This window comes from Tamandua tetradactyla, chromosome 11 (assembly GCF_023851605.1).
Source record: "Tamandua tetradactyla isolate mTamTet1 chromosome 11, mTamTet1.pri, whole genome shotgun sequence".
Classification (NCBI taxonomy): domain Eukaryota; kingdom Metazoa; phylum Chordata; class Mammalia; order Pilosa; family Myrmecophagidae; genus Tamandua; species Tamandua tetradactyla.
The window spans coordinates 36086702-36100735 of NC_135337.1; the positions used below are offsets into that span (position 1 = coordinate 36086702).

The 14034-nt window shown below is 34.5% G+C and overlaps 1 protein-coding gene across 3 annotated transcripts in view; it reads right to left on the reverse strand.

Moving 5' to 3' along the window:
- The window catches only part of PKN2 (protein kinase N2), a 158265-nt gene that overhangs the window by 119902 nt on the left and 24329 nt on the right, over nucleotides 1-14034 (reverse strand). For 2 of the 3 annotated variants that reach the window (XM_077120364.1, XM_077120363.1), the window contains exon 2: nucleotides 10696-10788. The exons of the other annotated variant lie outside the window; for it this stretch is intronic. In XM_077120364.1, coding sequence (XP_076976479.1) covers nucleotides 10696-10773 — 78 coding nt within the window. In that variant the 5' untranslated portion in view covers nucleotides 10774-10788. The remainder of the gene's footprint in view (nucleotides 1-10695; nucleotides 10789-14034) is intronic. 3 annotated transcript variants of the gene reach the window in all.

Sequence of the window (14034 nt, forward strand, 5' to 3'; positions counted from 1 at the left end):
ACAACAAAAAAATGGCCAATACTCGAAATGTGCCAAGCTCACAAAAGACATAAAAAACAAGACCATGAAACTGGTCCAGATTGGAGAAAACTGAGGAGACATGACAGCTAAACCCAGTGTGTTATATCGGATTAGACTGAGGACTGGAAAAGGAACCTGAGTAGAACTGGCAACATTTAAATAAACTTGGTAGATTAATTAACAGTATTATATAGTAATGTTAATATCCTGGCTTTGAAAATAATACTACTACAGTTATGTAAGAGGTAAACATTTGGAGAAGCAGGGGTCAAGGGTAAAGGAGAACTCTATTTTTGTCACCTTTTTGTAAATCTGAAATTATTTCATAGAGAAATGTTTTTTAAAAACTCAAATTTCATTAACATTAATGAAAGAAATAGTCTCAACATATCCCAGGAAACAGTTAAATAGTCAACGTCATAAAGCACAAAAATCTCTTTAAATTTTATAGTAAGCCATCAATGGCCAATTATCAGAAGACACAAATTTCACAAATTTGTATTTTAAAATAAAAGTTTTTAAAATGAAAATTGTTGAGCAGATTCTAAAATTTCTATACAAATACAAAGGATCTAGAAAAAACAAAAAGTCCTAAAGAATAAAGTAGAAGGATTTACTATCCAACATTTAGATTTATCATAACACTTCAATATTTAAAACAGTGTGATATTGATACAAATAGACCCATGGAACAGATTAAAAGAGATCAGAAACAGGTATGTATGTGTGTGTGTGTATTCACTTGATTTGCACACTGTGGTATAATGTGGAAAGAATGTTCCTTTTTCAATAAATCGTGCTGATGCAATAGGATCTCAACATGGGAAAAATATGAACTTTTATCCCCACACATCAACACAAACAATAATTATTTAAAGACAGACTTAAATGTGAAAGCTTAAAAGATAATGTTCGAAAAGAAAACAAGCAAATATCTTCAGGACCCTGTGGAAGGCAAAGATTTCTCAAAGAAGAAAAGAAAGCAATAATCATAAAAGATTAATATATTTCATTAAAATTAAGAGCATCTATTATCAAAAACACCATTAAGTGAGTGAAAAGCAAACCAGACTAGGACTGGGAGAAGATATTCACAGCACATATATCTGACAAAACACCTCTCTCTTTTGTTGTCTCTCTGTATGCATGCATGCATATCTGTACATACATGTGGTATGTATATGTGGAACTCACGCATAGCCGTAAGAAAAAAATTGGCAAAAGACTTAATTAGGCATTTCACAAAGGTGAATATCCAACTGTCCAATGAATGTATGAAAACATACTCAACATCATTACTCATCAGAGAAATGCCAATTAAAAACAAAATGATATTGTATCACATACCAATCCAAATGGCTAAAATTAAAATGGCTGAAATCCAAGTATTCATGAAGATACAGATCAATTAGAACTCTCAGATATTACTGGTGCAACTGTAAATTGGTTCGACCCCTTTGGAAAAGTGTGCAGCATTATCTATTAAACCCAAATACATGCTTACCCTATGTATAATGTAGTAATTCCACTCCTGACATATCCAAGAGAAATGAGGCATGTGTCCCCCAAAAGATATGCACCAAATGTCCTAGCTGTTCATTCAAAAGAACCCCAAATTTGAAACAACATAAATGCACATCAACAGTAGGATGGATGAATTATGGCATATTTATATAATGGACATTATTACTAAGCAATAAAAAAGAACTACTGAATACAAAAAACAAGGATGAATCTCACAGATATAATGTTGGGTGAAAGAACCTACAAAAAGTGCTGTTACTACTATTTTCCATTTACATGAAGTTCAAGTACAGGGAAAAGTGACAAAAGTTAGAAGAGTGATTAGAACAGCAGAAGGGTATAGAACAGAAAGACTTCTGGAGTGCTGACAATGTTATGCATCTTGATCTAGAAGGTAGTTACACAGATGTATACATATATAAAAATTATTCAGGTCAAACATTTAATATCCATACATATTATTACTTACACCTCAATACAAAAAATGCACTACAGAGTAATTATTTTAAAGATCTCTTTCATGAAGCCTCCTTAAAAATTTTAGTCCCATAATTTTTCCTTTCTCTTACATCTTTTTCTTTAAATTAATGGCATTTGTTCCTTCAACAAGTCAGTTCAGGATGTGCTCATATACTATGTTGACCCTGTCTTATGTGAACCACCAGTGAAGTTGCATACTGTAAGGAATATGAGGCCAAAGTGCTCACATAATTCATCCTCCCCTTCCTACAGCATAATGCTAAACTTGCTCTAGGCATACAATAATTGCCTGCTTCAAATGAATGAATATTCCAGACATCAGACTCTGTAGTCTCGTTAAAAGTTTTATTTTACTAATTAGGTGGAAGAAATGGAAAGCAAGTTGTCAGTTACTCATAACTGGGTGTGGAGAAGGCAACAATGAAACTATACGGACAACACAAAAGAACACACCCGAGGTAGTAAAAGGATTTAATCAAGTGCAAGATAAGTAATAGCTATTTACAAATAGAACAATAAAAGATCCAAGTGACTTGTCTGAAATAAGTTAAAAATTAATGAGCAATAAAATCTTATACTGTCAATGTAACACAAATATGGCATAGGAAAACAAGTTTAACTTTCACATTGTTCTTCATGTTGACTTTTATGTCTACTGAAGATACAATGAAAAATATTTAAAACTAACATAAGAGTTTCAGAGCTAGAGACTGAATCAAGAAATAATTTTTGGTATGGCAATGATAAATACCGGATTCAGTATGCCAAAAGACTTCATTCGACAGGATTGGTAATGTTTAGTTTTTGAGCTGGGTGGTAAATACAACAGTGTTTATTACCCTCTATATACCTTTTGATAAGTGTATAATACTTTACAATAAAATGGGGGAAGGAATGATATAAAAAATAAAAGGGAGAGAGTTATTTAACAGTAAAGACATTAGATTTCATTATCACGGAAGTAACGTGAAAGGTTAGAAATTCCCTGAAGGACATTAAAAAAAGGAGTCTTTTGTCTATAATTGATGCTACAGCAAAGGTAACAGCCTCTCAATCTTTAAAACTGCTCCATTTCCATTTTCTTGTGAACATGTTAAGATTTTTAAGTTCAAATGTCATGCTACTGAGTATATTTCAATTATGAGAACCATTAAATATATATTTAAATTAGCACACAACCTAATACTTAAACTTATATAATTCCAAAATTGCTGTTTCCTAGCTATTACTTAATTACATTTTTAGTAGTATTTCACTCATTTTTCTTATACTGCAAAGCTGGTTTCACAAAACTTGTATCAGAATATAACAATTAAAATGGTACAGATAAAATGTTCTAACTGGCAAAAAAAAATGGCACAGATATATTGTTTAAGCAAGAATCTAGGGAGATCTTCACCAGCTGGGTCTTAGGAAATGAACTCTGACTTATAATCTTAATTTAAAATACTTCACATTTTATGGTCTATATTAATATAACGTTTTCAACAATTTATAACATTACCCAATTATTATTCACCTGAAATGATCACATACATTACATTACATTCTTAATAATCCAGATTATGATGTGCTTTAGTTCTCTTTTCAGATTTTTGAAAACTTTTTAATGGTGAAACAGAACATATGCAGAAAAGGGATAAATTTCAAAGTACAGTTTAACAAGTAGTTATAGAGAAAATTATATTGTATGGGTTACAGTTCCACAATTTCAGGTATTTCCTTATAGCTGTTCTAATACACGAGACTAACAAGAAATATCAACATAGGGATTCAGTATAAATCATTTGCTAAATCCTATCTTCTCTGTTACAAGTCTTCTCTCTCATTTGATCTTTCTCCCAAACTTGACAGATATCTAGGTAATGACTGTTTCAACTTCTTCATGTTGAGAAGAGGTGCTGACATGAGGAAGAAGGATGCAACCAGGTGATATCCTGGAGAGACTAGCATCTCTGGATTTCAGGGTTTATCTGGCATAGGAACAATCTGGAAGTTTTAAGTTTCTGAGAAATAAACCTAGGGGTTGAAACTTTTATTGAGCCTCTCATAGAGCCCTGGGTATTCTTTAGGCATTCAGGAATATTGTTCGTTGGGGCTTGGCATACCAGGGCAATTAGCAATATCTACCCGAAGCTTGCATAAGAGTAACCTCCAGGATGGCCTTTCAACTCTATCTGAAATCTCTTAACCAATGATACCTTATTTCTTTTCCCACTTTTTGTCAGGTAGGTATTGTTGATCAAACAATACCTTGTTTTGGGAGTCTTGACAGAATTTTATAGCAGTATGTAATAATCATAATTGCAAGCAAATCCTGCCTACAAAATTCATATTCTATGAGGTATGGTGCTCGTTTGAAAGGATGTATGTCCCCTAGAAAAGACAAGTAATTTAAATCCCATTTCGTAAAGGCAGAATAATCCCTATTCAATACTGTATGTCTGAATCTGTAAATAGATAATCTCCCTGGAGATGTGATTTAATCAAGATTGGTTGTTAAACTGGAATGGTATAGAAGCATGTCTCCATCCATATGGGTGGGTCTTTATTAGTTTCTGAAGTCCCATAAAAGAGGAAACATTTTGGAGAATGGGTGATTCAGAGAGAGCATAGAATGCGGCAGCACCACAAAGCAGAGAGTCCACAAGCCAGTGACCTTTGGAGGTGAAGGAAAATGCCTCCGGGGAGCTTCATGAAACCAGAAGACAGGAGAAGCAGCTAGCAGATGATGCTGTGTCTGCCATATGCCCTTCCAGATGAGAGAGGAACCCTGACCGTGTTCACCATGTGCTTTTCCAGGTGAGAGAGAAACTGTGACTATTCACCATGTGCCTTCTCACTCGAGAGAGAAACCCTGAACTTCTTTCGCCTTCTTGAACCAAGGTATCTTTCTCTTGGATGTGTTTGATTGGACAATTCTATAGACTTGTTTTAATTGGGACATTTTCTCGGCCTTAGAACTATAAACTAGCAACTTATTAAATTACCCTTTTAAAAAAGCCATTCCGTTTCTGGTATATTGCATTCTGGCAGCTAGCAAACTAGAACAGGTATTATGAAAACTTACAAGGGAAGGGATGAATGTAGATTAACATATTCTGATAAAATATAAATTATAATTTAGTTATTGGCATACAGGTATTCTTCTATAATGTTTTCCTATACTTAGCATACAAATTTACTTTTAAAAAATGGTTTCATTCAGCAAATGCTTAAGAAAAAAATGTAGGTTATAAGACAATTTACCCACATGCTTACATTTCTCTTACCAGGTTTATAGGTATCTAAGTATAACAAGTATAATAATTTTATGAGCCAACCAAATCATACATAAAACTTATGTTTATATTAAAGCTGTAGAGAACAAGGAAAGAAAATTACATAATGATTCTTTCCCCCTCAAATTTTGATTATCATTCCCCAACCCTCATTTAATCCCTATAGCTTTCAAATTTGTGGAGACTTCATCTTTCTACTCACTTTTCTATCACATTTCTATCTACAATTGTAAAATGTCTTACAAATATTCCAAAAGCATACATGTACTATTAAAATGCATTGCACATCGAAAATAATAATTTAAATGTCCGTGATTTAATGCCCATGCTCTAAATACCTCATTAATATAGAAATATTTTTTTCTGCCCAATCTTATCTCACATTTAATACTACTAAAATTAACACTGGTAAAAATAACATCTCAATCAAAAATAGAATTAAAAACCATCACTATTTCATTAAACAGCTTGGGTAAATCTTAGGCTCTTATATGCTTTCAACACAGAAACTAGACATTTCTTCAATCAAAAATGCTTACACTGGGCGGGCCACGGTGGCTCAGCAGGCAAGAATGTTCGCCTGCCATGTCAGAGGACCCAGGTTTGTTTCCTGGTGCCTGCCCATGTTAAAAAAAAAAAAAATGCTTACACTGTCTTACTAAAGGTGAGATTAGGATATTAAAGGCAACAAAGAGAGAAAACAGAAAGAAGAGATAGACACTGATACAAAGTTACAGATACAAATTACAAATAAGAAATCTTAAATTCTAGGCATAGTTCTGTCAGTTTTTTTTCACAAGATCTTTAGCAAATCTTGTTAACAACTGAAACTGTGTCCTGTTTCAATTGTTTTTTTCTAAACTAAAAAATTCAATTATACTTGTTTCAAGTGATTATTAAGAATTTGAGTAAGATAACTTTAAAAAGCATAATATGTCATAGAAATTAAAGAAAAAATAAAATTAGTATGAAAAATTACAGAAACTTTTCTCCTCAATATATAAAGTATAAAATGGGGTTGGGGCAGAGAGGGAAGGGCCTACAAAACCTTTCTCCTTCCTAATAATTCATAATGATTAGATCCTTTAAGACAACAGTAACCACTTCTAAGAAGCCTCCTTCAATTAATCTCATTTCAAAGCAATCACCCGTTCATTTTGTACTAAAAATTCAGGTTTTAACAACGTGCACATTTTAGTTCGTCCTCCAGAACACTACTAAATAACCAGAAACAGTAGAGAACAGCTCCTGGAGCCACAATAGTGACTGGACACACAGCGTACCCCAGTCTGGACCAGCTGGACCAGCTGCGAACCCCACAGAACCGAGCCCCCACAGAACCGTGAGTTCCCAAAGCTGCAGCGGCCAGCACCCCTCCCCCACAGGCCGCTTCCCAGAGGGGAAAGGAAAGGACTTTACCAGCAGCAGGGACTGGGCACAATCAAACGCCAATTGTGGAACTAATTAACAAATTCTGACTACTAAAAATAGGCCCCCAGCTTAGGTGAACCTGATCAAAGCTGAGGTTGCTCATTTTTGCCCCAGTGCCAAGGGGGCAGGACTGACAGAAAAAGGGGGGGGGTCGGGGGGAAAAAAAGAAGGAAACAGAGGTTTTTGTGGTTGTGTATCTACAAAGGTTTGACTGCCTCTGGATACAGTGGCATGACTTTTCAGGCTGCAACTGCCCCAGGCATAGGCAGAAATGAGCTCTTTTGAGGGCTTATCTAGAGTTTGTGCCTTCCCCAGGGGAGGGGTGAAGCCCCACCCAGGTGGAATCCCTCCATCAAGGAGTTCAGACACCAGGGCTTGGTAATTTGAAGCCATTAAAACCAGCCTACAACCTCTCCTCTGTCTCCACCACGCCCCCAACAGGGAGAGTCTGCCAAAGTTAAAGGTACTGCATCATCTTACACTGGTGGGACCTGCAGTCAGACAAGCATCACATACTGGGCAGGAAAAGAAAAACAGAGTCCAGAGACTTCACAGGAAAGTCTTTCAACCTGCTGCGTCTCACCCTCAGGGAAAACCGATGCAGGTGACTCCTCCTGATAGGAGGCCAGTTTGGTCTGGGAAAATCTGGCTGTGGTCTATAATATCTAAGTAGACCCTCCTAAGTGTGTGTGGGGGAAAGGCACCACACAAGCAGGGCAAGAAACAAGAACTGAAAAATTCTCCTCTGTTAAACAAAACTTAAGCTAAAGGTCCAGATAAAGCTGAATGGAATGTCAAAGAACAGACAGACAACAAATTCATCCAGCAAGAAAACCCTAGGTAAGAGAAGTGAAAGCAATCTCCAGAATAAACTAATTAAGGTAATTAAATGCCTAGATGTCAGCAAAAAATAACAAATCACACTAGGAAAACTGAAGATAGGGCCCAGTCAAAGGAACAAACCAACAATTCAAATGACATACAGGAGCTGAAACAATTAATTCAGAATGTACGAACAGACATGGAAAACCTCATCAAAAACCAAATCAATGAATTGAGGGAGGATATAAAGAAGGCAAGGAAAGAACAAAAAGAAGAAACTGAAAGTCTGAAAAAAACAAATCACAGAACTTATGGGAATGAAAGACACAGTAGAAGAGATGAAAAAAACAATCGAAACCTACAATGGTAGATTTCGAGAGACAGAACATAGGATTTCAAAACTGGAGGACGGAACATCTGAAATCCGACAAGAAACAGAAACTATAGGGAAAAAATGGAAAAATATGAGCAGGGACTCAGGGAATTGAACGATAATATGAAACGCACAAATATACGTCTTGTGGGTGTCTCAGAAGGAGAAGAGAAGGGAAAAGGAGGAGAAAAACTAATGGAGGAAATTATCACTGAAAATTTCCCAACTCTTATGAAAGACTTAAAATTACAGATCCAAGAAGTGCAGCGTACCCCAGAGAATAGATCCAAATAGACATACTCCAAGACATTTAATAATCAGAATGTCAGAGGTCAAAGAGAAAGAGAGGATCTTGAAAGCAGCAAGAGAAAAGCAATTCATCACTTACAAGGGAAGCCCAATAAGACTATGCACAGATCTCTCAGCAGAAACCATGGAGGCGAAGAAGAGAGTGGGATAATATATTTAAATTATTCAAAGAGAAAAATTGCCAACCAAGAATTCTATATCCAGCAAAATTGTCCTTCAAAAATGAGGGAGAAATTAAAACATTTTCAGACAAAAACTCACTGAGAGAATTTGTGACCAAGAGACCAGCTCTGCAAGAAATACTAAAGAGAACACTAGAGACAGGTATGAAGACAGAAGAGAGAGGTGTGGAGAAGAGTGTAGAAAGGAAGACTATGAGTAAAGGTAAAAAGAAGGAAAATTAGATATAACATATAAAATCCAGAAGGCAAAATAGTAGAAGAAAGTACTACCCAAGCAGTAATAACACTGAATGTTAATGGATTAAACTCTCCAATCAAAAGACATAGTCTGGCAGAACGGATTAAAAAACAGGACCCATCTATATGATGTCTCTACTCAAAGGACACGAGGCCAAGGACACAAATGGACATTTACACACCAATGTTTATAGCAGCATTATTAACAATTACCAAGAGATGGAAACAGACAAAATGTCCATCAACAGACAGTTGGCTAAACAAACTGTGACACGTACATAAGATGGAATATTATGCAGCTGTAAGACAGAATAAAGTTATGAAGTATGTAACAACATGAATGGACCTTAAGGACATTATGCTGAGTGTGATTAGCCAGAAACAAAAGGACAAATACTGTAAGGTCTCACTGATATGAACTGACATTAGTGAATAAACTTGGAATATTTCCTTGGTAACAGAGACCATCAAGAGATAGAAATAGGGTAAGATATTGGGTAATTGGAGCTGAAGGGATACAGATTGTGCAACAGGACTGAATATAAAAACTCAGAAATGGACAGCACAATATTACCTAACTGTAATACAATTATGTTAAAACACTGAAAGAAGCTGCATATGAGAATGATAGAGGGAGGAGGGCTGGGGCATAAATGAAATCACAAAGAAAGAAAGATGATAAAGATTGAGATGGTGTAATCTAGGAATGCCTAGAGTGTATAATGATAGTGACTAAATGTACAAATTATAAAAATGTTTTTGCATAAGAAAGAACAAAAGAATGTCATTACTGCAGTGTGCTGAAAATAGATGGTACTTAATATTTTAAAATTTCAAAAAAAAATCAGTATATTCAGTCTTTAAGTACATGATGATCCAAATTTAAGTACTATCATGATCCAAATAATACCCAATGACTTTCAAAGTGTGCATCTCTATCTTATTTCCAAGAACCATTACGATACTTCTAATCTCTTGATACAAATGCTACCAAGAACTAATACATTTATAACCTCCTGATATACATCACCACTTAAGATGCCCACGATTTCAAACTCAGCATGCCTCAAATGAATACCTCATCCGCCTTCTCAAATCTTCTCTTCTAATTTGTTAACTTCTAACAGAAATTAACATTTCTGTGAATGACGCCAAAATTCTCTCATTCCAACCTCAACTCCATGAACTCATTTTTTACCCCATCCTTCCCCTTTCCCTCCATATCCAATCAGATCACTAACAGCACACATCCATTTTCCACTCCCTCTGCAAGGACTAGCGCATACTCAAAGTCAAAGCTATGAGTGTGAAAATAAACACATGAAAGAGTTTGTGTACCTGGGTCCTGACAGTGTTCTATTTGAAACCCAGTCTGCTATTTTTTTTAAAGTTCATAAAAGAGACAATAATACACTAATTTAATAAACATTAACTTTAGGCTGTACTTTTGCTCGAGTAATATGTCTACATTTAATCATATGCACTTAGTGTTCCTAAATCTTTATAATTTTTAATATTAATGACAGTTTCAGGTTGGTATATATGCTTCTAATAGAGGTTCAAATATTAGCTTAAAGTACAGATTAGGTCAATTTTGAATCCTGCTGAGGACTGTCCGCCTTTTCTCCTTTCCTTTCATTATGCTAGTTCAACAATTCTCAAAGTATGGGCCATGGGCCTCTGGGAGTCCCAAGATCCTTTTAGGGTCAATCTTTTTCAGTTCAAAATTATTTTCATAATCTGATACAAATACGTTCTTTTTCTTTTTTTCTGACAGTTACACCAATGATACAAAAGCAATGGTGTGCAAAAGTGCTGGAACCTTAGTATGAATTAACTCTGTGACACCAAATCCTACTAGTATTCACTGGATGTCAGTACTATGCCTTCAATTGAAAAAAGAAATGTTAGTTTTCAAATGTCTTTGAGGAAGTAGTAAAAAATATTGATTGTACTGAATTTCAAACTTGAATACATATATTTTATATTCCATTTAATAAAAAAGAAGTATTCATTAAGCACATCTGCTACATACCAAAATTTGATGGTCGTCTCCAAGAAAAGCACTTGTGTGACTGTTTGAGTTGAGAGCTGAACTAATCGCTTTTTTCATGGAAAACCCTTTTTACTTGAAAGAATAAATGAAAAACAAACTATGGTTATTCAGACATCGGTATCTGGCAAACACTTTTCAAATATGAACCAGAGGAGCCTGTCACTTCAAGGAAAATAACTGATAGCATAATATTAAAAATGATAGTTAAAGCTTTCAAGGGAAAAGAGAAATTATGGGAAATTTGTATCCATCATCAATTGTATTTGTTAATACCTTTTCAACACTTAAAGGCTTTTCTACTAAGATTAGTGGTGATGTTAACCAATGTGATTTTTGATACTGTATAATGAAATGTGTTAATTCGGAAGATCTACATAACACAGTGAATTAATATTTCCCAAATGACCAATACCTGATGTACCCAAATCATGTACAGATAAAAGAACCATTTTAAGTGAAAGATAAGACTGTGGGATTTTAATGTAATGTATCAATAGTTCAGGTAACCTTAAAAAACTATCACTACGGTATCAAAAAATATCACAATTACAAGAAAAGCTAGTAAAATACTCCCCCCTCTTTTTAAAATTACATAGCTCTGTGGGCTGAAGATGTTCCAGATGCATCAATCAAAACAAAATACTATGACAGGCTGAATTTAGAAGAAGATATGGAATCTAACTGTTTTCTCTTAAGCCAGACACTGGAAATTTGTCAAATTTAAAACAGTACTATTCTTCTAAGTTCCTTTAATAGTATCTTTATGAAAACACAGTATTTATTTTAACATGTAATAGAGATTTGTTATTTCTGAATAAACAGAGAAGTGTTTTTAAATTCCCAATTTTAATTTCTAATATGGTAGATATCAGTAAACATAACCTATAGAAACAAAGGCTCTTTAGGCTACTCAACAATTTTTAAGAATATATACAATCCTGATAAAAAGTTTGAGAACCACTGCGGTAACAAACAGATTGACAAAACTGTTATATCACTGTTTACCACTGATAATCAACATTTTCTTTTACCTGGATGCAATAAGCTTTCCCTCCAAAAATAGTCAAGTAGTGTCTATCTTTCAAGATTTGGCCCAAATACCAGCTTCCTGATGTCTTTACTGATTCTGCCAGGATAGGTTTTCCCTTCTCATAGCTCTCTACCTTCTATTATAAATTTTATCTCCTCTAATAGACCCTTTGAGAGTCAAATATGTGTCTCTTCTTTACAGTCTTTATATTATCTAGAATAGAGCATGCAGTAGTACACGTAAGTATTTCTATCTCTATCACTATATATTATCCAGATGATTATCATTATCCAGATAATCTCATACATTATCCAGATATGTGCTTTTTTCTACAATTTAGTTTCAAAGATGCTAGACAGCATCTGGTGATCCTCCATTCTCACCCTACCCATTTTTATTTGCTTACTGATAGAGGAAGAAGAAACTTTTGATTTATGAGTAATGATGACACTTAAAATACAAATTTTCCAGAATATTTGTATGACAAATTCATCCTAAAAAAATGTTTCCTGACAGCAGATTTGTTTTGTTTTGTTTTGTGGCTTTGAGCATAAGAAGTAAAGGAAAAGAACTATTTGGAAGAGGGAAAAAAGAAACGTTGGACCTTCATATCTTCAGTCTAGGAAAATAAGAGATATCAGTTATATAATATGGTATTTTTCTCTGGAGCTCTACTTTAAACACCATCAGTCTATATCTTATGATTCAATGTATTGCTCTGCAACTTATATATTAAATACTAGTGAAAATATATTAGCTACAGTAAAACTAACGTAAGATAAATAAAAGCGAAATGTAAACATCTGGAGAGTAATACAATAAAATTCAACAGTTACTATTACTAAAATAAAGTGATTTTAAAAATCCAAACTAGATAAGGTAAAAGGTTACTGAAATTAATTTCAAAAGAATTCTATGACTTGAATTTGTTCTCTACTGGAGAATATTATGACACCATAGTATTAATCTGTTCCTGTTCTTTACCTTCATTTTGAATAACGGCATCATTATCTATCTAATAAGCACCCAAACAAGAAAACCTGGAGGCATTTTCCATTCCTTCCTCAAGCCTCACACCTAATGACTGCCAAATACCATGAACGCTGCCTCTTTAATTTGCCTAATAAGATTCTTTCCTTTCCTAATACAAGACTTAAATCCTCATTCTCTCTGGACTAGAAAGGTGATACCTTCTAACAGGTCTACTTGTTTTCAATCTACATTACCCCAACCAACCTCCATACTGCCAAGAGAATCCATTCTAAACCACAAAACCAATAAAATCTTTCTCAGCTTAAAAATTTAATTTACTACAGGATTGAGTTCAACTCTTTAACATATCAGACTTCCCAATCTGGATTCAACCCACCTTTACAGACTCACCTCACATCACTCCTTCCCACATGCATTTTCTCCAGTGTTATGAAACAATACTCGACTCCTACACGCACTAAAAACTTATACCTTAGTAAACACTGCAAAGTACACCTCTTCTTTTAAGATCCAGCTTTAAAGTCATTTTCCTTTACAGAAACCAATTCCAACTCCCAGAAGAAAAATTAAGTAGTATTCCAGCTTATAATTTTAGCACAAAAGTCAAACTAAAAACTATTTTAGCCCATCTTCTTAAGGGATAGTCCTTTAGGCAACCCTTACAGTTAGTCCCTTAAGTTTCCACAAAAGGATATTAATTAACTTTAGCCACAGTTATACTGTTTGTGACCTATTTCAAATTATAGTCAATTGTCAAAAGAAAATACAGGCACATCAGTTATCTGCTAAAAAGTTTAACTTCATATTCACTATATTTGTCACAAATGCATTTGAGAAAAACAATATGCACAGAGGAATGCTTTAAGAACATGTCTTCACTCTCGTTAGACATTTAAAAAATATATCCATTGACACAAATCAGATCAGGTTACCTAACCCACATTTTATTGCCTACCCACTCTACCCACTTTCCCAGAAGTACTTTTACTAAATTGTAGAACAGTATGCAATCAGCCAATTAAACCCTTACAAAAAGAGGTGTACCATATCCTTATAGTGGGATTCAAATAAACATGGAATGGAATTAATCTGAAGCCCACTACTAGGAACATGTTTTTTATTACAAGAAGCAAATTTTCTAATAAGGAAGAAAAGACAAGATGACACATGAAAGTCTGGAAAGGGACTAGTTTAAGTCCCACTCATCTTTCAGAACAATTACTTGTATGACTACTTACTGTCTTTCATTCCCTGCCATATTTAAGTACATGAGAAAAGGAAATACGTATATTATA